Source organism: Python bivittatus, unplaced genomic scaffold (genome assembly GCF_059951505.1).
Source record: "Python bivittatus isolate LINGU-HERP-01145 unplaced genomic scaffold, Pbiv_v1 ctg000480_np1212, whole genome shotgun sequence".
Taxonomy (NCBI): domain Eukaryota; kingdom Metazoa; phylum Chordata; class Lepidosauria; order Squamata; family Pythonidae; genus Python; species Python bivittatus.
The window spans coordinates 63134686-63157835 of NW_028277075.1; the positions used below are offsets into that span (position 1 = coordinate 63134686).

General features: G+C 38.0%; 1 protein-coding gene across 1 annotated transcript in view; it reads right to left on the bottom strand.

The window, feature by feature from the left end:
• Positions 1 to 243: 243 nt before the first annotated feature.
• MUC5AC (mucin 5AC, oligomeric mucus/gel-forming) overlaps positions 244 to 23150 on the bottom strand; it is a 72449-nt gene continuing 49542 nt past the window's right edge. The window contains exons 32-49 of the mRNA XM_088146066.1: positions 22843 to 23060; positions 18950 to 19121; positions 18547 to 18797; positions 17560 to 17743; positions 15226 to 15427; positions 13124 to 13302; positions 12483 to 12549; positions 9926 to 10020; positions 8849 to 8880; positions 8309 to 8489; positions 7726 to 7830; positions 6981 to 7021; positions 6170 to 6283; positions 5942 to 6037; positions 4291 to 4419; positions 3272 to 3323; positions 2338 to 2452; positions 244 to 1645 (exon numbers count right to left, since the gene is read on the bottom strand). Coding sequence (XP_088002192.1) covers positions 1249 to 1645; positions 2338 to 2452; positions 3272 to 3323; positions 4291 to 4419; positions 5942 to 6037; positions 6170 to 6283; positions 6981 to 7021; positions 7726 to 7830; positions 8309 to 8489; positions 8849 to 8880; positions 9926 to 10020; positions 12483 to 12549; positions 13124 to 13302; positions 15226 to 15427; positions 17560 to 17743; positions 18547 to 18797; positions 18950 to 19121; positions 22843 to 23060 — 2630 coding nt within the window. The 3' untranslated portion in view covers positions 244 to 1248. The remainder of the gene's footprint in view (positions 1646 to 2337; positions 2453 to 3271; positions 3324 to 4290; positions 4420 to 5941; positions 6038 to 6169; positions 6284 to 6980; positions 7022 to 7725; positions 7831 to 8308; positions 8490 to 8848; positions 8881 to 9925; positions 10021 to 12482; positions 12550 to 13123; positions 13303 to 15225; positions 15428 to 17559; positions 17744 to 18546; positions 18798 to 18949; positions 19122 to 22842; positions 23061 to 23150) is intronic.

Sequence of the window (23150 nt, forward strand, 5' to 3'; positions counted from 1 at the left end):
GGGGTGTATGTGCAATTTCTGCATTAAGCAATGCAAAATAGAATTATTAATGGCACAATAGGAATAACATTGTCTCATGTAATGCTGCGCTAGTTTAAATTTCAGTTATACAACCCCTATAACTGCTGGAGAAAACTGATGTGTAGGAATGTGCTATTTGGTTATTTAAAGTGCATTACTAATAAAGTTAAATAGGATACTGATTTGGTATAGCATATATGACACACGTACAAGAAGCACAACCCCTGCAAAATGCTATAATTTTATTAATCATTTAGTTGTTGTCAAGAAACAAAAAGTATAAAAGGTGAAGTTTTCCCTCAACCAGACATTAGTTGACAGACAGTACAGCACTTATTCAGAAGAAAATATCCCTGAAAACCTATTTTCCAGAAACAAATAAATAGTAATTATATGTTCAAAAATAATTCACTATCTTAGAACAGAAATTCTAAGTTATATTACTGTTATTTATTACTTTGGTTTACAAAAATTCTTCATATGACCTTTTGGTGTGCATATACATATATTAGTCCATTCATTCTGTAAACAATTACGAAAATAATTCAGGTCTTCATACAATTACTATGCTGATGGTATCATGTAAACAGATAGTCTTCTTCAGCAGCACCCACACTTCACAGGTTTTTCTTCCCCTTGTTGCAATAGTAATAAATCTACAAAGAATTTCACGTCATTATAGCCTGTCTTCCTTACTCATATTTGGAAAGAGTAGAAAGGTTGAATTTTATAGCAGAAGAAATTTGGAAGCACAGCAGGAAAAATTACATCAGGGAACTGAGAGCTACGTTTACCATTTTAGCAAAAACCAACTGATAATCTTGTCAAATGCAACAGAGATGAATTGGATCAGAATCCTACTCAAAGCTTCTGCCAATAGGTGGTAAAAGCTCCACCCGTCTGAATTACAATGGTACTACCTGTCACTTAATGCAGGAATTGTCACTTCTCATGAGAAGATCTCAAGCCAAACCAATCCATCCTTTTTATTGTTTCACCCCAACTCTGATTATTGACACCGAGCCCTCTTCCTCTCCATCACCAAGTTTTTTTTCAAATTGATCATATAGTCTCAGTTGAGTCTACACCCAAGAAAAGGTCAGGACATTTCAAAATGCTTGGCATGCAGAAGAGAAAATCTTTTCTTGAAGAGTAGATAATTTGGTTGTATGTTGCTTGAGCCTAAGATTTTCATTTATTCAATTCTGGGTCACTTTATGAAAATGTCTAGACTTGTCCTGATTGTCCCTTTCTTTCCTTCTCCTGCTGCTGCTGCTGCTCTTGCTGCTGCTGCTGCTCTTGCTGCTGCTGCTCTTGCTGCTGCTGCTGCTGCTCCTCTTGCTGCTGCTGCTGCTGCTGCTCTTGCTGCTGCTGCTGCTGCTCCTCTTGCTGCTGCTGCTGTGGTGGGAAGGTGGACACCTCTTGTTGCTGTTCTTGCTGAGGTGGTGTGGGAGTGGGCAGAATGGTGCATTCACTGTTGACACACTCACACTCATCAACATGGATGTAAGAATAATCCACAGTGGAACCATGGGGGCAAATCAAGGTCACCTGCCTCTTCCTAGTCTTTCGCTCTCGACAACATGAGCATTTATGATCCATTGTGTTTGCTTCATATGAATACCTGAATGGTAAAAACAAATTGGGGTTGAGATGAACTGCTCCACGATTTAGTCTATCCCTCACCAACCATTACTTGGTTTCACCAGAACTTTGTCTTTTCAATGCCACCTACATGGCTTTGGGGACTAAAAATGTTCTAACCTATCTCTATCAATATAATACGTCCAGGAATGGAAGCAGTTTTGGGGTCCATCAGGTGTCTTAGTGTTGATGGACCATCGCAGCTTTTTTCGTCTCTTCCCTCCTTCTTCTTTGTTGTTGCCACTCTCTCTTCTCACCCATTTGCTCACCTGCTTGCTTCCTTCTACCTTCTCCTCCTCTTTTGACATTTGCCAGACACCTCTTCTCCTGCTTCTTTATCATTTGCCAATTTTTTTCCTCAAGGAATGGGAGCTAGGCCTGCACACTGATCCATCTAAAATTACCTTAAATAGAATTTCATCTTCATGTGGAATAATTTAAGATGGTAGGCACTGGGCCAACAGTGGAACTGCATCTTAGCTCAACTTCCATTTAAAAAGTTGATAGATGAAAATAAAATGGCATCTGGACTACTTAGCATACATCCTAAGAATCTGATCTTGGATAAATTCTTTGAGTTCATATCTCATGGTATTTGAAGGCTTTCCAAATTTTGTGCAGAGTTGTTTCACATTGAGCTACCAAGATGCAATAATCTTCCTGAGTACTTACTTTGAAATGCTGTCACAGTTGCCTTCACAGTATGTTACTTGGATAGGTGAAGAAGCTTCACAGCCATTGTGTTTTATTGTTTTATTGATACTTCTTGGTGCACAGGGTTCTTTTGCTGGGAGTGGAAGAAACAGTAAAAAAATCATGAGTCTCTAATCAGAAACATTGTAAAACAAAAATAAAAGAAAGTGTATAAGTATAATGTGTGCATGTAAGATCGTATCTAGTGTATGCTTTGGATGTGATGAATGGATGAAAACCATGTCAGTTTGCTTCTGTAGAGATTTGCGGGGCTACAAATCACAGCAACCTTGCCCATCAGCTATGCTAATTGGGCTTGAATGGAACTGGAATCCAATATTGTCTGAAAGACTACGGATTCCTCTCTCTCCCTATGTTAGATTATACTCTGATGCAGTTGACATTTAAAGGCATGTTCAGGAAGCCAGAATCTGCACTAAACATGTAATGAACACGAACATGTCAAAACATAAAAATTAGCTCTATGGCTGGTGAGAATCTGAAGTTTTTGACTTATGTATTGTCGAAGGCTTTCACGGCCGGCATACGATGGCTGGCGTGGGTCTTCCGGGCTGTGTGGCCGTGGTCTTGAAGTTTTGTTTCCTAACGTTTCGCCAGCACCTGTGACCGGCATCTTCAGAGTGCAGGAGCACAGACAGGAGTAGTTCTCTCTGTGCCCAGGGTGAAGTGACCCTTCTGTGGGTATTTATAGAGATCTGGGGGGGGGATGGGGGTGTGTGGGTGGGGTTGGGTTACTGAGTGGCTGCTTGTTTTGGTGTCCTGCACTCTGAAGATGCCGGTCACAGGTGCTGGCGAAACGTTAGGAAACAAAACTTCAAGACCACGGCCACACAGCCCGGAAGACCCACGCCAGCCATTTTTGACTTATGCTAATATAGTTGGCATGACTTACCTGTTGATCTGCACAACTTGCAACAGCCATCCTCAGTTACCTGCACATCCTCCTATAAAAAGAAAATAGTTCAGAAATTAATTTATGATGCTAAAAGAGTCACTTCCCACTGTATGAGTATCATTTGTTTATGCTGCTGAAAGATCCACACTAAGATTAGAACTTCCCAGAGGAATACAGACAAAAGCAAAACAACAATATATCAGCTACAGTCCTAAAGGGATATTATATTTCTTGATGCATCTACATTTATTGGTGATTGGAAACCCCTTATGGACTTTTTTCGTAAAATGAAAAAAAAATGAAATAATTAAAAAAAAGAACCCCTACCCAAGTATCAATTATGAATCAGTTATGAATCACCTGAAGTGGACTGCAATCTACAAAAGAGGTACTATAACAAATATATCTATCTTTAAAGCTATTTTTGCAGAAATAAATTAGTACCGCTTCCGTCTAGAAATAGATTTTTAGTACAGCTAACTTGGGCCATAAACTTATATGGCAGGAGTGGGAAACTAAATCTCTCTTTTATTTAGTCTGTTTTTTGGGTTGGTTTTTTTTTTGTTTTTTTTTTTTTGTAGCCCTTAGACACTGCTGACTACTATTTCACAAAATTCAAAGTGTGTCATCTTATCAATGTTGAGGCTGGAGAAAATTACAGTTGGAGCGTAAATCCCAAATAGGGTTAACTTAGTCTAAAAAAATAAACTCTGCAAATTCTTCCCACCAAAATTTAGTGAAAGAAAATCTCAATCCCACCCAAGTGTGTGACACAACCTTAGTCATTGTGCATTGTTTTCCCAGCTCCAGAGTTCCCTGCTATACACTTTTACATGGAAATATGTATCACTGAGCTCAGTAGGATTTAGTTTGGAATAGACATGCATAGGATTGCAAAGTTCAATTGTATCCCATAATAAACCCATTTCCACTTTATTCCACTTTAGATAAGTTCCACTTTCACTGGATAGCATCAAATATATTGAAACAAAGACTGTTGGGTCAATGAAACTTACAAGTTGGCATTTAGATGGATCAAATGGAGGGCAGGATTTCTTGATAGTGACAGTAATATATTGGTTCTCCATGTGTTCACATTCATAGAAAGTACAATTGTCTCCTTGTGGGTACCAGATTTCTCCTGGCTGAAAATAGCCACAGTTGTAGTTATTTATTTATTTCAGAAGATAACATAAAATAATTCATGAGCATAAACTTCTTAATTTCCCTGAGAACAGAATTGGGGAGTGGGGTGGGGGGTGGCCTGGAGTTAAGTAAGAAGTGCCCGTAAATACAAAACAATAGAAGTGAAAATTTTGGAGAGTTGGGGGATACAGCATTCTTCAACTATGCCAAATGTGATTTGTTAATTGGTGCTTGTTGAAGTTTGATGATACCAGTTGGTTTGGCATGACCACCAACAATGGAAGCTTGGCCCTAGGGTTGAGATATGGCTGCCCCTCCAGGGAATCCTGGAAAAGGGATGTGCTCCATCACAAATTTAGTATGAACAAGGGTGAAAAAGCCAAATTTCAAATTTCCTAATCTGATAGATTAGGAAAGAAAGTCTTTATTAAGCCTATAGGGAAGAGAATATTTTCTTCCCTGAAACTCTTTAATTTCACAGTTTTAATATACTTGTTTACCTCCATTCATAGGTACCAAAGTATTGTAATCAATCTATAATAGAATATATTTTCTATTTTTTCCATCACCATACCATCTAGCTCAGAAATGGTATGAATTTGGTACTGAAAATTGTATCCTTTTTGCTGGTTCCTGGTCTCCAGATAGCTCCAGTGTAGCCCACATACACACTCTCACACAAATGCACTTTCATTCTTCACTCAATTGATTAAGTCTCTTGACAATTATTTTATTTATTTATTAGATTTATGTCCCATCTTTTAAAATTGGAACTCGATTCCTGGGTTGAATGAGCTGAGAGAAAGTGACTGACCCAAAGTTATTCAGAGAGCCTCCATGGCTGAGGGTGGGCTATAACCTGGGTCTTCCCACACTGGCTATTGTTGTTGTCTTGAAGTTGTGGTTGTTCTTATTACTAGCAACATTTGTGGGGCACTTTAATGGATCACTGCATCAGCAATTCAGTTGTCACTGCTTCCATTAGTACAGAATGATGGATTTTAGTAAGAAGTGGAGAGTTTATAGTATGGCATCTATAAGCAGAACTAATTTTTGTGGGGTATCTATATAATATCTCACCACCTTTTTTCTGAAACGGAAAGGACTACAGCATATATTTTGTCTGCAGAAGCTCCAAGTTTAAATCCTGGCTTCTCTGAAGTACAGCAGGATAGTGAAGGAGCACCATCTGAAGCCTCAAAGAACTTCTATTATTTACAGATTATTGTGGGCAACTTGATCAGTGAGTCTGCCAAGGCATTTTTCTACATTCTCTATTTTAATTTTTATATCACCATGACTTTCATAAATAGACAAACAAACTGATGGTCAGCCTCAGAGGGCAATAATAAAAATAGATGGAATGGGGTGGAGACCAGGTTAGCAAAAAAGGATTGTGATCATTCATCCAGAATTATTATTTACTGTTTAAATTAAAATCTCTGTCTCCTTTTTACTATCTGAGATGCTGGATTAAACATGAATTTGATGAACAATGGAGTTAGCAAAACTTTAAGTTACCTTGATCACTTGGACAGGATACAAGTCTGTCAGAACACAAGCTACTTGAGTGCAATGACCACAGCATTGTCCAGGTATTTCCTTGTATTCTTGACCCTGTAGTTCAGGAAATATGGGAAGAAATTCATAAAACCATAGATCTTTTTTTATAAGGTGGTGAGTGGATAAATAGATTCAGAGAGATTCAAAGCCATGGGTTTGTTTTTTTTTAAGAACCATATGACTTACCACTGGGCATCTTTTGTCACATGTTTGAAACACACACTCCACCTTGTTTTCTGGATGTTCTTTTTCAGAGCATCTGCATGATTCACATAATCCTCCTGGTATGACTGCCCCAGGCTGAAGAAGGACAAAAGAGAAACAGTAATAAATCACTCTAACCTAATTTCATACCCTGGAAATACTGTGCATGCTTTGATAGTGGAAGAGATGTTTAGATTAGAACTGAAATCCAAATTACAGTAAGCAACACACCATAAAGGGAGTTATCTTGACATAAGAGAAAAGTGATACCTTTGTTTGTACCAGGCAACCTATTTGTAATATTCTCTTCAGAAGGAGCCATGCTTGATACCTGTGTTTTGGTCTTTAAGATGCCAGGTGAAGATGTTTGTCTGGCGTTAAAAAAAAAGTTCTCACACTATTTGGCTTTTATTTTTATTGTGTGTGTGTGTGTGTGTGTGTTTGAGTGCTGTGTTTATGATTGCTTTTGATACTGCTGATGATTTGATCCTGGTTTATGTTCTGGTTTATTAATAACCATTGATTGCTTGATATTTTTAATTCCATGATATTCCTACAAGGGAACTACGTTTGTTGAACAGGGTAGAATAAATGGAGTAAATAAGGATAAGGTTGAGAATGGATACAAATAAGAGCAGGATTTTATGTTTTCAAAAGGGAGGATTTCACCATTGTCATCCCTGAAAGTCTTTAGTGAGCTAGAGAGGCAGGAATGGCCTGCTGTAGGAAATGCACTGTTAACATTAAACTCGTTTCACTGGTGCTATTCCTCATTTTAATGAAAACTACTTACATTGTAGAAGCTCCCATTGACAACACAGCCTGGTACTTTCACTGTGGGACACAAAGATACACTATAATTAATCTTCATATTTGCTCTCAACAGATCAGATCAACTGAGAAGGAAAATGACAATGAAAACGGATGCAATTTGCTCTTCAAAAGTTGCTTTTTAAGGGTGTGTGCTGGAACAAAAACTGTTTATTTAGCACACAGTATTGTGTAGGATGCTTGGGGAAATTAATCTTTGCAAATTCTAAAACATTTGGTCTGACCCGATGCATACCTCAAACACTAGTCTTTTCTGGTGAGCATCATATATTTTGGCCTACAACACTTTCATCCATACATGTTCCATACAGATAGCATCCTTGACAGAAACATTCAGTAACTTTGCTAGGATCACCTCCAGCAAGGTCAGTCAACTTACTTGGGATTCTAACAATCCTCACATTATTTAAGGGTGGAAGAAAAGACCAGTCCCTTTAAAACTGTATATTGCCAACAGGCTAGCAGCAGAAATGACATATATATACGAAATTAAGGATGCCCAACTTCAGAGCAAAGGTAGAGCAAGTATCACTTTACACTAGGAAATAAAATAAAGTCTACCTCCAGCTGAAGAGATCTCTTCTGAAATGGCTTTCCATGAGACAGGATGAATATGCTTTCTGAGTATTTGTAGGCATTGGAATGGGGGATAGGGAAGAATATTACAACAATTCAGGGATTATTTTTAACAATGGCTCAGTTCTTACCACAAGTGGTGTTAATGCAGCAGTCTCCTGGCATGTTTTCCTTCTTTAATTCATATCCTAATGGACAGGTTTCAATAGACTTGGGACAGTGAGAAGTGTTGCACACTACAGAATGAAAAATAAAAAGGGGTAAGAGCAATGAGTGAATTAAATTCAACATATTTTAATATTTATCAGCACAGTTTATCTTTCTTTCATTTTATCTCAGAGCAACTCAAAGAGTAGATTAAACTAAGTTATAGTAAATCCAGTAAATTGTATATTTAAGTATAAATTTGACCGCAAGTCTTTATAATTCCTGGTCCTATGGTTTAACTTCATTTTCATCAAAACAATTGGCAAGGAGTTTCTCAACAGTCCAATTATATCCTATAAGCATTAGCTTTTGAACTTGTAGAGAATAGGAGGTGCATCTATGTTTGTAAAATGGGCAGGTTAACTTCTGTACTAGATGATTAACAACACAGAGCCTTCGCTAAACTGAAGCGTCCACTGTAATCTAATCAGTTGGAATTTTCTAAATAAAAACTGGGATGTTAGCTAAGGCCATTTACCATACAGTATTTGTGAGAATTATACCTACCACAGTGTTTTTGAGGACAGCACTTTTCTTCAGGGGTTAATATTGTGATGGGTACAAACCCTTCAAAAAAACATTCCACAGGAGTAGGTTTTGTAGGACATGGTTCTTTTGTACATTGTACTACAAGAGAATGTTCCTCACAAGTACAGTTCTGGCAATTGCTAATCCAAGTTTCTCCAGGCTGCGAAAAGAGATATTTAACAAATTATATGCGCTATAGATTTTTTTAACATAAAAATCTGGGCCTAAGGAACTCCACTGAACTATAGCAGCTGCCATGCATTGTTGCTTTGGAGAAGTAGATATTGGCCACACACAGGGGAAGAGAGTTGTGCAAACAAAGGTGTGCACGCTTAATAAAGTGGGTTTTCCTGCTGCTGGCTGACACTGAGCCAATGGATGTAACTTTTCCTGCTGTCTCATTAAAACCCTCCAAATATTGAAAAAGTCTTGAAAATGTTTAGTTTCCCTGGAGCTCCTATTGCCCTCAGAAATTCACCCATCTATATTTTAGGAAACAATAAAAGCTTGAATACTTGCCGCTTTGGGTAACCCATCTGGTCCAGTACAACCTGGAAAAAAATGTATATATACGAATGGATATTTTGCATAGAAGAACATCTAAGTTACTTTATTTATTTGATTTATAATAGTTTACTGTATTTTACAATAGTGACTGTGGGCAGCTTGCAACATTTAAAAACAACACAAAACATTATATAAAACACAGCAATACATGCAGCAGGTGAGGCCAAACCAGTCTAGACAAAATAAGCACATCACGGGTTCCCACTAACACTCCGACCTCTATGTCTGGGAATATATCCATGTCTTGCGGGCCTTCCGAAAGGCAACAGGGTCAGGTCTCTTCTAATTTCAGGGAGAATAGAGCTCCATATGGCAGGAGCAGCAACCAAAAAGGCCCACTTCCTGGGTCCCACAAGCTGACATTCTTTAACCAGTGGGACCTACAGCTTGCCTCTCCTGCTAGATTTAATGGAAGGGATAAAAATTTAACTTGTGTAGAAAGCAAGAGGCCACTGACTGTGGAGGCCTATGGAATCTAATTTCTTCTGTCTCCTGGATCAAAAATCAACAGGAAGATGCTAGGAATGTTAGGTGACCTGAACTTCAGGTATTACAAGGAAAGTTATAGATGCATTTTGTAGATTTCATGGGTAAATAATAATAGAATGCTAATCCATCACCAAATGACACTTGTAGAGGGATTATCATACAAAGAACACTTTTTAGAATGCATTTGTGGAGGAAAAAATCCTCTGTTGAACAAAACCTTATCTCTGTGAAAGAACTCTTTCAATACATCTTGCATATTAATACAAGTGACCTTCATTATCCAGGATCTTGTTATTCAATTTTGTGTACTGCAGCTGGTAGGTACAGACCAGACCTCCTTATCCATGGTAAAGAGTTTCACATATCCACATTTTTGGGTGCATGGTTTTGATCCATCCATCATTTATTATTTAAGTGATAATCTCCTTTTAATGATAATTTCTGATCTTCCTTTCTGGAAACTACTGAAATCAGATCTGTCTGTCTAGCAGTCCCTTTGCATTGTGGTAGCCTCCCCTTTTCTTAAACAAGAATACTTACCACAATCAGGGACACAGATATCCTTGTGGGCACTGAAGAGTTTGGTTCCATTTTTACAGAAGCAACCTTCCATTATTCCAGTCTCCTGAGGATCACTTCAATGAAAAAAGAAGCGCAAATTAGACAAGCAGCTGCACCCCTGTATTATGAATATCCACACTGTGTGCACAACTTAATAAGCACTAAGGGATGAATGAGATGTATAATGTCAATGTTTCTTGAGAAATCTGAAAAAAGTCAAGCACCAAATGACTTGCATGATGATGAATCCCATCATAATCTTCTGAATTATTAGATTTATCCTTGGGGTGGTTTAGTTCTCTGGTACTATTTATTGCAATGTTTTAGATCCATATTTTTGTGAAACCATTGAGAGTCCAATGGGAATGCAGTGGGACATAAAAGCAATCAATCAATCAATCAATCAATCAATCAATCAATCTCCTGCTTATTCCTTATTTGGTTGCCACTTCAATATCTCCATCTTTCCTTGAAATGGCTCAAGCTGATGTAAGTGCCTCTCGTCATCAAGTTTTATCCTCCCTGTGAGAGAGAACTAGTCATGATGAAAGAGGAGGTCCAAGCCCGTGGCCACAGAGTAATTTTGAACACAGGACAGATTTATGAAACCATGACTGAAATAAATCCATAGCATTGTTCTTACATTTATAGAAAAATAAATTTTTCCTGACAAAGTAGAAAGGAGAATTCTTATTCTCTGCACATATTCTCAGAATTTAGTCCAGAGGGTTCCCCACCCAACTCTTTGGAGCAGATTTTGGGGGCAAGTATGATTTTGCAGATGGAGGAAAGGAATACAACTTATTATGATAATAGCATTAAATATCATAAATCATAAAGCGAGAAAGGGTTATTCAGGCCCCTGAATGAAACTCCCTGCTCTGTGCAGAAGTCTAAATTAAAGAACCCCCAACAAAAGGCTCTCTGACCTCTAATTGAACCTACTATTTCCTTTGGTAATTAGTTCCCCTATCAAACTGCTCATACTATCAGGAGATTTTTCCTAGCATGGAGTTGGAATCTGCCTTCCTGTATCTTAAATCCATTGTTTTGTACCTTGCTCTCTTAAATGATACACAATAAGGCTTGGCTACCTTCTGTATGACCTCCTTCAGGTGTTTGAACAGAGCTGTTGGGTCTCCTAGTCAATCCTTTTTCCTCAAGGCTAAACATGCCCTGTTCCTTCAGCCATTCCTCATTAAGATTTTGTTTCTAAACCTCTAATCAACCATATTGAATCAACCCCATCTAAACCTCTGCCCAGTTCCAATTTATCTGATCCTTTTTAAAAATGTGATGCTAGAACTGAACAGAGTACTCAGAGGGAAGGTCCAAATAATGGAGAAAATTATTTCTCATGATCTGGAAATGTTGTTTCTATTAATGCAGCCTAAAATTGTATTGCTTTTGAAAAGTCACATCATACTACTAAGTCATAGTCAGTTTGTGATCAGTTACAATTCCCTTTTCATCCATGCTTTTCCAAGCCGGACAACCCTTTTATATTCCCGGCCGTATGATTTCTTCTTCCTAAGTGATGCATTTTCCCCCCTATAAAATTCCATTCTGTTGTTTTCTACCCACTTCTCTAACCTCTTGGTATTATTTTGAATTTTGCCAGTTTTGTGTCATCTGCAAATCTGATAACAATTTCTTCTACCTCTTCAGCTAAGTCATTAATGGAAACATTGAAAGGTACTGGCATCCTGCTTGATACCTTCTACTTCGGTTAGGAACTTCTGATGAGCTCAAAGTGCACTGAAAGAGAGCTAATTGTGTAATAAAACTATTATTAAAAAAAGAGAGAGCTAATTGTGGATCTACCTAATGACATGACATCTTGCCCATATTTAACTAGCTGGATAATCAGAATGTCATGTGTTGCTTTGTCAAATAATATACTGAAATAAAGATTCCCACAGTGAACAACAGAAGTTGCCCAATTAAAAAAAATGGATTACTCTGGCAAGATTTATTCTTGACCAAACCCATGCTAACTTCTCATAATGCCTGCTTTGTTTTCAAGCTGTTTGGCCATTTTGTGATCTGCTCCAGAATTTTCCAAAATCATTGTCAGACTGAGTAATCTGTAGTTTCCTGCTCCCTTTCTGAGAACAAGGACAACATTTGCACCCCTCCAGTAATCTGGTACTTCATTCGGTCTTCAGGAGTTTTCAGGCATAATTAGAAATTCAGACCATTGATAATTTCTAGCATTTAATCATCCTATTATGACATTTGAATGTGTACAATATCAGGAGGTACTCGATCTGAAATCTAGTTCATTCAAGCAGCTCTTTACAATTGCCTAAGTCTGAGCCCAAATAGTCTTTTCCCCCGTTTTTCTTTCTGTTACCCTTTTCTTTGCCTTTTGTTATTCTTTTGTGATTTGTGATGAGCTGCTTCCTTTCTCCTCCTTTTCTTTTGAATATAGTAAAACTTTATTCCACTTATGTACTTTAATTACAAATTCAGCATGTTATTCATTTCATCATGACAGTTGTAAACTTTCAAAGCTCTTTTGAGTTTTACTTACTTGTTACATGTGGGAGGATTGATGGGGCCACATGGATCATATACTTTATCTGTAGGACAGCTAAATGCTATAAATAATAAGAGAAATGAGCTCATCATAATATAGAAATGTATTTTCCATACATTCTGCATTTGGAAAAAGTTTCAGCACAACTTTTTTTCTCATGATTTTTCCATCTCTTTATTTAATTTATGCATGTGGAAAAAAGAAGGGGGAAAAAAAACCCACCCGGAAACTACATACTACTACAACAACAGTAATAACAACAACTATATTAACAGATATAAACAATGATTCCAGCCACATGCATGTGTTACTTTTCACATAGTTGTACATTTTGTGTAAATGTTCCTGAAGTTGGACGCACTTCTTTTCATATCACAGTTTTTAATGAAATACATTCCTTATCTGAAAGAATGGTGGTTGAATATTCCCGTGTCTATTAAGAAAATATTTAATTGCTCAATGAATCAGAAATCCTTTCTAGTGCCTCTCTTTCTCTGGCTATCACTTTTATGAGTGCCACACAAAGTTCTCATTGAAGGCGTACTTGAAAAACTAGAAATAAGGAAGTGAGGAAGTGATTATCATATAATAAATAAATAAATAAATAGGTAAATGATTGACATTCCAGGACTTACGGCATGCATTGTTGGTCTTCCCTCGCCAATCGATACAAACACCTATAGAGGCGCAGATAGAAGCATATGTCTCTAATTCTGAACACTGCATGGAGACATTTTTTGTGTTGCAAGCCTCAAAGAGACAGCCTTGGAAGTAAGGTTCTGGGGGTATGAACTTATGGCACTCCAAGAAGGTTCTGCAAAAATAGAAGAAGTCCTTGGTGTAAAATAGATATCTCTGAATAAGCACACATTGTTTTACTCATTTAGTTGGAGCTTCCTTAAAATCATAGGACTATTTTAAATGGAAAATGAAAGGGAATGATAAAAAAAAAAAAGGTAGAACCTAGAATTTCTGGTTCCAAAGAACTTTCTACGAGTGAAAACACTGACTATGAATTAGTTTTCCAGGTATAAAGCCTTTCTAATATCAATTATGAAACTTTCATGAACTTTCAGCAATTGTACAAATGTATATTAAACCAACAGAATGGAAAGCATTTAAAGAAAATTAACTATAATGTAGTTATAAGTTATATCACATTTTTGAAACATACTTTTCAATTAGTAACCATGGAAATGTTATAATTGTCGGAGATACAGTTTGAGAAGGATTGTCTTTTTGCACCTAATTTGCCACTAGAGGCATTAAATGTAAAGATAAGCAGCAAGGAACTTCCCCCCTGATCTCTTTGTTGCTGGTCTGATTTCCTTGATTGGAAGATGGATACTCTTAGAACTGCCCCTTCAGCCCACTTCCTGCTGTTCCCTGTTATAAATTCCTGCTCCTTCTTCCTTACCCCCCCCCCAAGAGTACAGGAATCTAAAATGTGCTGGCTTTCCTTCTTAGCATGATATTGTCATATAAAGTTTACATAAAGTTTTTGAATTTTGAACATCTTTTTCTAGATCCTCATAATGAGCTTGGTTCCACCAACATTTGCATCCAGCTTGGGATCCTGGTGAATAACTTGAAGGATTCTAACCAGGGTTACCTCAAAACATTTTCTACAATAACAATATTAGAATATAGATTTTTCTGACAAATATAAGACTGAGTTGTCCTCCCTTCTGGTTTTCTATTTGTGGGTTTGATATGTGGATCTAAAATGGCATAGCTGGATAGGTTATGCTTGGATTTCCATGCCAGGCTTGCTAAGTGAAATGTGAGAATGTTTAGAATGTGACCCAAACTGCCCATTATAGAATTGTGCTCTTGTGAAATGCAATCCTATCCATACTTGTTCATTATACAGTTTCTATAGAGTAGCAACTTTAGACCCTATTGCAGTCTTTCTCAAACTTTTTACCCTGGAAGAGCCCTTGAAATAATTTTCAGGTCTCAGGGACCCCCCGCATAAAAATTATTATATCTACAGCTAGCTTTGCACAGCACATGAAATATATATATATTGGGGCTGTGGCTCCTAAGCTGGGAGAGTGGCCCCTACAGATCCTAGGAACAACATCAGAACTCTCTTTCCAGAAGAGTGTAGTGCTAGGGACAGCTAAAATACTGTGCAGAACCCTCAGACTCCCAGGCCTCTTGTAGAGGATCTGAGATTGAGGAAGACACAGACCATCCATAGGGGTGAGAGGGGATTTTTTAAAAAAAATATATATTCATAATCTCTCACAGAATTCCTCTCATGGAACTCTAGTTGAGAAAGGCTGCTCCATTGTGAGGGCCATCAAACAAGACTGATTTCTGTAGAGATCTAGACTTTGGCATAAATTTCTGCTATACCTCATACCCAGGTCCCTAGACTAAGATAATGCATTCAGCTGAGAGAGAGAGAGGGAATGGAGAAAGAGAAAGATAATTTTCTCTTCATCAGAGGATACTGGTTAGAATTCATAAATGGGATTCTTTGAGCAAAATCAGTTTCTTCTTGGGATCAGGATTTGTCCCTGCCACTGAAGCTTCCAGCAAGCCTTCAAAATCTATTGGAAGATCCCTCAACACTTTGTAGCAGATTTGAAGATGTGCAAAGGACTGCATAGGTAAGAGGGATAATGGAATTCCTGTCTCTTGAGCAAAAAAAAATCTTATTTAATCCAACATTATGATTACATTCACTGGGCAGCAAAAGTGAAATATAAAATAGTTTCTATCTTACTCATTCAAAATCAGGGAACAGAGAGGAGCTGGGCTACATGTTCCAGGTGGAGGTGTAGTGAAAGTTGGTACAGATGGTGTTGGTCCAAAGCAGTAATCTTTTTTAGAATCAGGCACTTTCCAATGGGGAGCCATGTGGGAACAACCTGTTACTTCACCATTTGGTAAGCGACATTCATCTGTCCTATTGTTAGTGCAAGTACCTGGGGAAAATGACACAAAATCATATACAAGACGAAAGATTTTTTACCTAAGGCCAACTAGGCAGAACTTCCATTACCAAGCACCCTCCAGAAGTGAAGGACCAGGTTGGTGAAGGATTATGCAGGCACTGACACTGATTTCATTTCATACAAAGAAATTCCTTTCGAGTCACTCAGACTCGAGTCACTCAGACTCACCTTGCAGTGGTAACAATATAACAAAACTCTAGAAGCGAATATGTGTAGCTCAGGGTTTAACTGTGGAGTCCTTGGTGTACTTTGAACTTGGCTGTTTTCTTGCAGTCATTTGTTACCCAACTAGGTAACATCTTCAGTGATAGAAGGGAGTGGGGTTTGCTCTCTGTTTATATACAGTAGCTTGCCCTATCAGTGTTGGTGGGGATGTTTTCTCCTTGGTAGTTCCCTGACCAGGGTATTGTTTACTGCTTGATTGTTTGTCTGGTGTTAATCCCTGCTTATTTGGGTATTGATTCCTGGTGAGGAGGTGTTCTGGTCTTTTTGTTTCCTTTTTAGCTTTTTTATTGTCTCTTTGGAATGGTGTGTAAATGTTGTTAATCTCTATGTGCCTGTTGATGGCTGACTTGTCTGAATACCAAGCTTCCAAGAATTCCCTTGCGTTTTTGGATTTAGCTTGGTCTAAGATGCTGACAGTTTCCAGTTGAAACTATGGTTGAGTCTGTCCATGTTTTGTGAGACTAAGGAGTTTTCCTTGTGTCTTCTGACTGCTAATTGGTGTCCATGGATGCAGTCTGCTAGTCTTCTGCCTGCCTGTCTTACATAGTGAGTGTTACAATCTTTACACTGTATCTTGTAGATGACTCCTGTTTTTTCTTCTTGGGCTGCTAGGTCTTTTAGTTTACTTAAGATGCTTTGGAGGGCTTTAGTTGGTTTGTGTGCTATGGTGATGCTATGTGGTTGTAATAGTCTGTTGGTTGTTTCTGAAATGTTTCTGATGTATGGCAGTGTTCTCCTTTTTGTAGCTTGTGTTGGTTGTGCTGTAGTGGGTTGAGTAGTCAGGCAGTTTTTGCTAAAGTTGCGTGGGTATCTATTTTGTTGGAAGTTGTTGTACAGGTGGTCTGTTTCCTTTTTCTGGTGTTCTGGGTTGCTGTAGTGTGCTTGTGCTCATTTGAATAATGTTTTTACACAGCTCCTCTTACAAGAGGTCGGGTTGTTACTTTGGTAAAGGAGAACACCAAGGACTCCATAACAAAACTCTATTGCTGCTCAGCAGGGCAGAGCAAACAGTACACTGTAATACTCATTGTGTTTACAGCATAAGCACAAGACACACATCTTGCAACTATAGGAGAAGTAAAAGTACTATAATGGCCACATGTTCTAGTGATTGTAGAACAGTAATTGTTGTTGCTAGTTGCTGCAATGTGAGTTTGTTTTCAGTCCAGTTGGTCTGCAAACATGGGCAACTTCAAGTTATCCTTTGCTCCTATATTTCTTATGCGTGTGTGTGTGCATGTGTTCCTTAGGAAAAGCAGATATCAAGAATTCAATCTTTTACAGCTCCTTACTCAGTTTCTTAATAGTGTTGGAACACTTTCCAGCCTGAGTTCCCTTGCTTCAATAAATAGCATGCACTCTTTTCTGCCAACAGACCATAAGTCAAAAAGTGATGGTACCAAAACTTTGACGCACAGTGTACTAAACAGTGAGTAGAAGCTGTTCTGCAGTTGTTTGCAAGAGCTGACATAAAAGCAGTTGGAGAAAAACAGATTTTTGAGAGAAAATAGTATCAGGAAGATAGCCTGCAATCTGCATCATGTGTGAGTAAGGCAGCTATTGCCTTGCTGAGCTATGATAGCTTCTAGATCTGCTTTCAGAGCCCCTAGACTATTTTACTGAATACTCCTGGAAAAAATATCACTTCTTTTGAGATAAATGCTGTATTTTTCCATTTTTATTTACATCAGTAGTTAGATCTAATATCCAGACTGAATGAAAAATAAGGGACATTTTGAGATGACTGTCAAGAGTATACTAGAGAAGCAGGCACTTTTCTAAGAGAAAATATATAAAGTATTCTTTAAATGCATAAGTGATTGTAAATGTTTCATGGAACCACAAGAGCTTTGATGAGATTGAAACATTTTTCTTACCACATTGTCCTTCAGTATTGTTGCCAAACTTGCTGTATGGAAGCTTTATCGAGAAGACTAAACCATTGTAGGTGACAATAGCTCCAACTTCAGGAATTTCAACCACCATATTAATGCCAATAATGTAGATATAAATACCGTCTTTCTGGAAACCTGTTGTGACAACTTTCCCATTGAAATAGATCTGCATAGAAGAAAAATTTTGCAACAGAGAGCAATTTTGTATCAGAGTCATTTTTGATCTTATGTACTTTTAAAAAAATGATGCACCTGCATGTGAAAATAATAATCTACACATTTTGCATAGATTTGCTTAATCCATTTATTCATTATTCTTCAGTGTTCTTTGCTGTTCTATAAATTGTTTTTAATCTAATCTTTATTGCGGATGGCTGGCTTTTCCACCCTTCCTCTTTCTGCCAGACCTCAGCCATCTCCCTAGATGCTCCCTTGAAAGTAGGAAGATTCTGCTAAATGATGTAGCCTATGACCTGAGTCTTGTCATCACTTGCCCTCCCCATAAACACCCTAGACCACCTCTACCCATTTTCAGAAAATTAGGTTCTGTCCATCTCCACTCAGATCTCTAGATACAACATAATGTATCTTTAACTTCATTAATTTATGGCTAAAGGCCTAAACAAATCTCACTATTTTCTAGACATTAATATATGAGAATACTGTACCTCCTTATTCAGAATAAATCCTTTTGAACTCAAAGGGCTTATTTCTGAATAAGCAAGCCTAGGATTGCATGATAAGAGAGGTACTTGAAACATTTTACATTGGACTGCTTATGGCATTATATGAGAAGATTTCCATTTCCACAAGAGAGAGAGAAGTTCTCATCCTTCTGCAACACCTCACACATATCCCAGATTTGTTCCAAAGAATTAGAGGATTTTGAAATATGAATGGAGGTTATATACAAGGAGGAGGGAGCTGTTCTGCTGGTGAATGGCACTGGATCGTACTTTCAAATTTTACCTTGTTAGTTTCTATTCCATTAAAGCGTTGGCGAGTTAACACTACGACCGAAGATTTGTAGTGTATAATAATAGACTGGGGACAGGAAAGTTGATCTTCTGAATCACAGTAGTAATTATCAATAAGGACTTTAAAATTATCATATTTTGGTATAATTTGCTGCACCAGTACATAAGTGCAATTGTCCAAGAAATTGTAGTAGACTCCATCAAATGTGATAAAGTGAGGCTCACCCCAGCCACTACAAATACCTGATAAATTAGAGGAAAAAAAGGTGACAATTAGGACTTTAAAAAACACTGAACCCAGAGATTAATAATACCAATGAAATAACTCATACTATGAAAAGCTGATCAAGTTACATTATTTCCACAAAACCATTCAGAAATACATTTTAACTTACATTGACATTCATAGTGATAACAACAACCATCCTCTGAGAAGATTTTTGTTGGTGGGTAGCCATTTTCACACACAATATTCTGTACTGGTGGACACTTCACTTTACTTATCACAATGTTGTTGTTTCCTAAACATGTTGATTTGGTGCAGTTTGTTATCCATGTCTCACCCACCTGGAGAGGGAAAAATTGTTTACAGTTTGATCCAACAAAGCTCTGTGTGTGTATGCATATATTTCATACATTGAATTATGTTTCATGGATAATAAGGAGAGAACAGACCTACCTGAGATTTGACTTTTTGGTCCCTACATTTTGTAACTTAATTCAGCAAGATCTTGATATCAAGATCCTTCCTTTCCTTTCCTTTCTTTAAACAAATTTGTCAGAGGGAGACACTACTTAGAAAAGTATTTAGCCAATCTGATGACACTCTGTTTAAGTAACTAACAGGTATAGACAACTTGAAATGATGTACAAGGTTTATTTGTATAATATCTTTCTCCCCATACTACTTCCCTTTAAACTTCACTTCCGCATCAGTTCAAAGCCTTATTTGAACTGCTCTCTGAGTTGCATGAACTTTCTGTTCTTAAATGGAATGCCTGGAATTTGACATTAGTTTGTGAAGTTTTACCTCAGCATCCAAAGTTTAGATCTTTTAAAACATTCCTATCTCCTGATCGGGTTGATAACCATGAAATAAGAACAAAACTCACAGGCCAAAGTAAACCCCAAAGGAGGATAAACCTGATTTTAAGATGATCCCATCCCAAAAGGAAGGGAAGACAGGAGGAAAAAGAAACATAGATAAAAATCCTAAACAATGACCACCTTCCCTACTTTGTCAATTTTGGGTTCCCAATTCTAGCTAAAGTCAGTTCTGAAGATATCTTGCCCCCCAAGTAGGCATAAATGTGTATGTATGCATATATGTGTGTATATATGCCTGTCAAACCTCCCCCCCCCCAAAAAAAGTGGGAGATAATGCCAGGATTTTTTAAAAATGAGATAATAAATACTAAATAACAGTTATTGCCTGTAAAATAAAATATTGTGTGTGTGTGCTTTCAAGTCAGTTCTGACTCCTCGTGAGTGCCTGGAATATTTCCTTTAATTTCCTTAGCAAGATTTTTGGAAGTGGTTTGTCATTGCCTCCTTTCTACGGCTGAGAGGGAGTGACTGGCCCAAAGTCTCAGAGTTGTGGTACCACAACTGTGAATGGGATTTGCACAGTCAAAATGAAGAGCAAAGCCTGGAATGAGTTTTGATAGAGTTCCTGCTTTGCTCAGATGTTGTCAAAACTTGTGTCTGCTTTGCCTGGGCAATTTTGCAACAGCTTGTCCAGGCAAAGTGGGGAGCAAAACGCAGGGTGGGTTTTAACAGAGCATCCACTTGACCAGGTTAACATTTTTTAAACAACTGCCAGCTCCCTCTAAGTTGCTCATGAGCTCCTGGGAGATCCCAATGCATAGTTAGAGAACCTACTGAATATAACTGCATATTGAGAAGCACAGTATGTTAATCATAGTAGCTTCTTCTCAATCTTCTCTCTCTCTCTCTCTCTCTCTCTCTCTCTCTCTCTATATATATATATATATATATATATACACACACACACACACACACACACATACAGGTAGTCCTCACTTGGTGACCACAACTGGGGCCAGCAACTCCATTGCTAAGCAACATGGTCGTAAAGTGAAAAATCATGTGACTCTGACTGACTTATGAAGGCAGTTCTCCTGAGGTCATTAGTGGATCACCCATGGTCATCAAGTATGTCATGGGACCACAACTTGCAACTTCCTGCTAGCTTCCCCATTGACTTCGCTTGTCAGAAGCTGGCTGTGAAGGTCACAAATGGAGATCATGTGACTGTGGGATGATGCAACCTTCATAAGTATGCTCCAGTTGCCAAGCACCCAAATTATGATCACATGACCATGGGGATGCTGCAACAGCTCCAACTTCAAGGAGCAGTCATAAGTCTCCTTTTTCAGCACCATTGTAATTTTGAATAGTTGCTGAATGAGTGGTCAGTAAGTGAGGACTACCTGAATTTAATTACATAACTATCCATATATCAAGCATAAATTATGTTTGTTCCTTGATTTATTCTAGTTTTTATAGCACCAAATAAAATGGTTGGTTAGCAAGTGTCCAGCTGATGTCACTCCTCAATGCCCTCATTCTGAGAGTGGGTCTTTCCTCAGAATAAGGCATTGCATATTAAATGGGGGTGACCTCCAAGACCACTTAGTCCTTAGACCTTTGCTTTGAGAATAAAGACCTCAGGCCAAGTCTTTGGCCCTGGGTGGATGCTGTGGAGAGCCATGCCAGTTGCTTTTCTGATGCAGTATAAGCTGTAGCAAGAAAACAACTACCAGGCCTAGATCAGGGAAAGTCATTGTTCTACTCCACTGCACCCTGGTCAGATACCACTTGGTGTTCTGTGTCCAGCTCTGGGCACTTCAGTTCAAAAAGGATATGACAAATTTGAGTGATGGAAACCAAACGCTATGAGAAATGGTTAAAAGACATGGGTATGTTTAATGGAGATCAATGAGATTACTGAGGGGACATATGATAGCAACCTTCATGTATCTGAAGAATTGTCATACAGAAGAGGGAGTGGGTTTATTCCCTATTGTCTCAGAGGGCAGGACCATTTTAATCAATGTGATAAAGCTATAAGGAAGTAGGTTCAGGAGACATCAGGAGAAGCTTCCTGACTGTACAAACGATCAACCAGAGGAACAGGCTGTCGCATGATCTTTTCTGGAAGTCTTCAAACACAGATTGGATGATCAGCTGTCAGAGTTACTTTAATGGGTCTGACACCAAGCAGGCAGTTGAACTAGATGATCTCTATCTGTTCCCTTCCAATTCTATGAGTCTGTGCTTTTAAATCTCTTCATGTTATGTGAGGTTGGTGCTTTGTGAATGGTATTAGACAAAAGCTATCCAAGGAGTTTTAGGGTATGTTTTAATTCTCTGTCTGGTTTAAAAACATATTCCTTAGGGGTGGTATTTATTTTATTTTATTTATTTAATTTCTAAAGCTGCCCATCTCAACCAAGCAACTCTGGGTGGCAAATACTCTATTCTCTATATCTCTCTGATAAAAAGCTAAATTCCATAATTGTCGCAGATGTCAGTCAAGAAAGGCTTAATTCATTAGCAAAGAGGGGTGGGAGTGTCTTTCATCATTCTCTAACTATACTGTTATAGCATAATTGCAGAGATTGTGGGTGGGGAAAAAAGGAATGGGAGAGAAAATGGGAAAAGAGAAATGCTAAGTACATTTTGAGTCAGTGTCCTATTTCTTCAGCTTTACATTTCCTTCATCCCATTTCACTTTTTCCCCCTACTTATATACATGTAAGTACGGTAGAAATTCTATATGTACACTTTACCCAAACCCTTTTCTGCATGTAGCTTTCATAAAACACATATTTTGCAAGCAATTGTACTTTGCAAGCAATAGTACAGTGCATTTTGCTGTACAAGATTTCCTAATATTGGTGAACTGGCATACACTTCCCATTAATATATCTCCTTTTTTAAAAAATTGGGATATCACTGGTTTCTGTTCAGAAATTGCAATTTGAAACAGTTCATGTTTGTTTCACATTCCTGATACTTCCTTGCCTTTATAGCATTGTATCACTCACACTTAGGGCTGGTGATTCATGAAGGAAAAGGGGGATTTCCCAAGTTTCCAGCTCAGGTTAGTGCAATGTGTGATATATATCTCCAATAATGAAATGTTAAGTCCTCCTTCCCTGGACAAAAGAATCCAACATATCTTGGAAACCACATAATACTAAAAATATGATTATCACAGATAGAAGAAAAACAAAACAAAAAAACAAACAAAAAGTCCTACCTCCCGGGGTGGAATAGTATCAGGGCAGCCAGGTGGTAGGGTAGTGCCAATTGTAGTGGTAGTGGTAATAGGAGTGGTGGAGACTACTGTGGGAGAAGAGGTGGGTTCGGCTGTTGTTGATCTGCATGGCCCCTTGTGTCTTTCAACAGAACATGTACTACCACAAATGGCAAAATAAAGGCAACCATCGCTGTCTGTTTGTTGATAAATAATTTCACCTACAATTAAAGAGGATTCAAAAAAGATATCAAGTAACTGTCTCCACATCATAAAACAATGATTGGGAATGGTCTGTCACAAAAACTCAG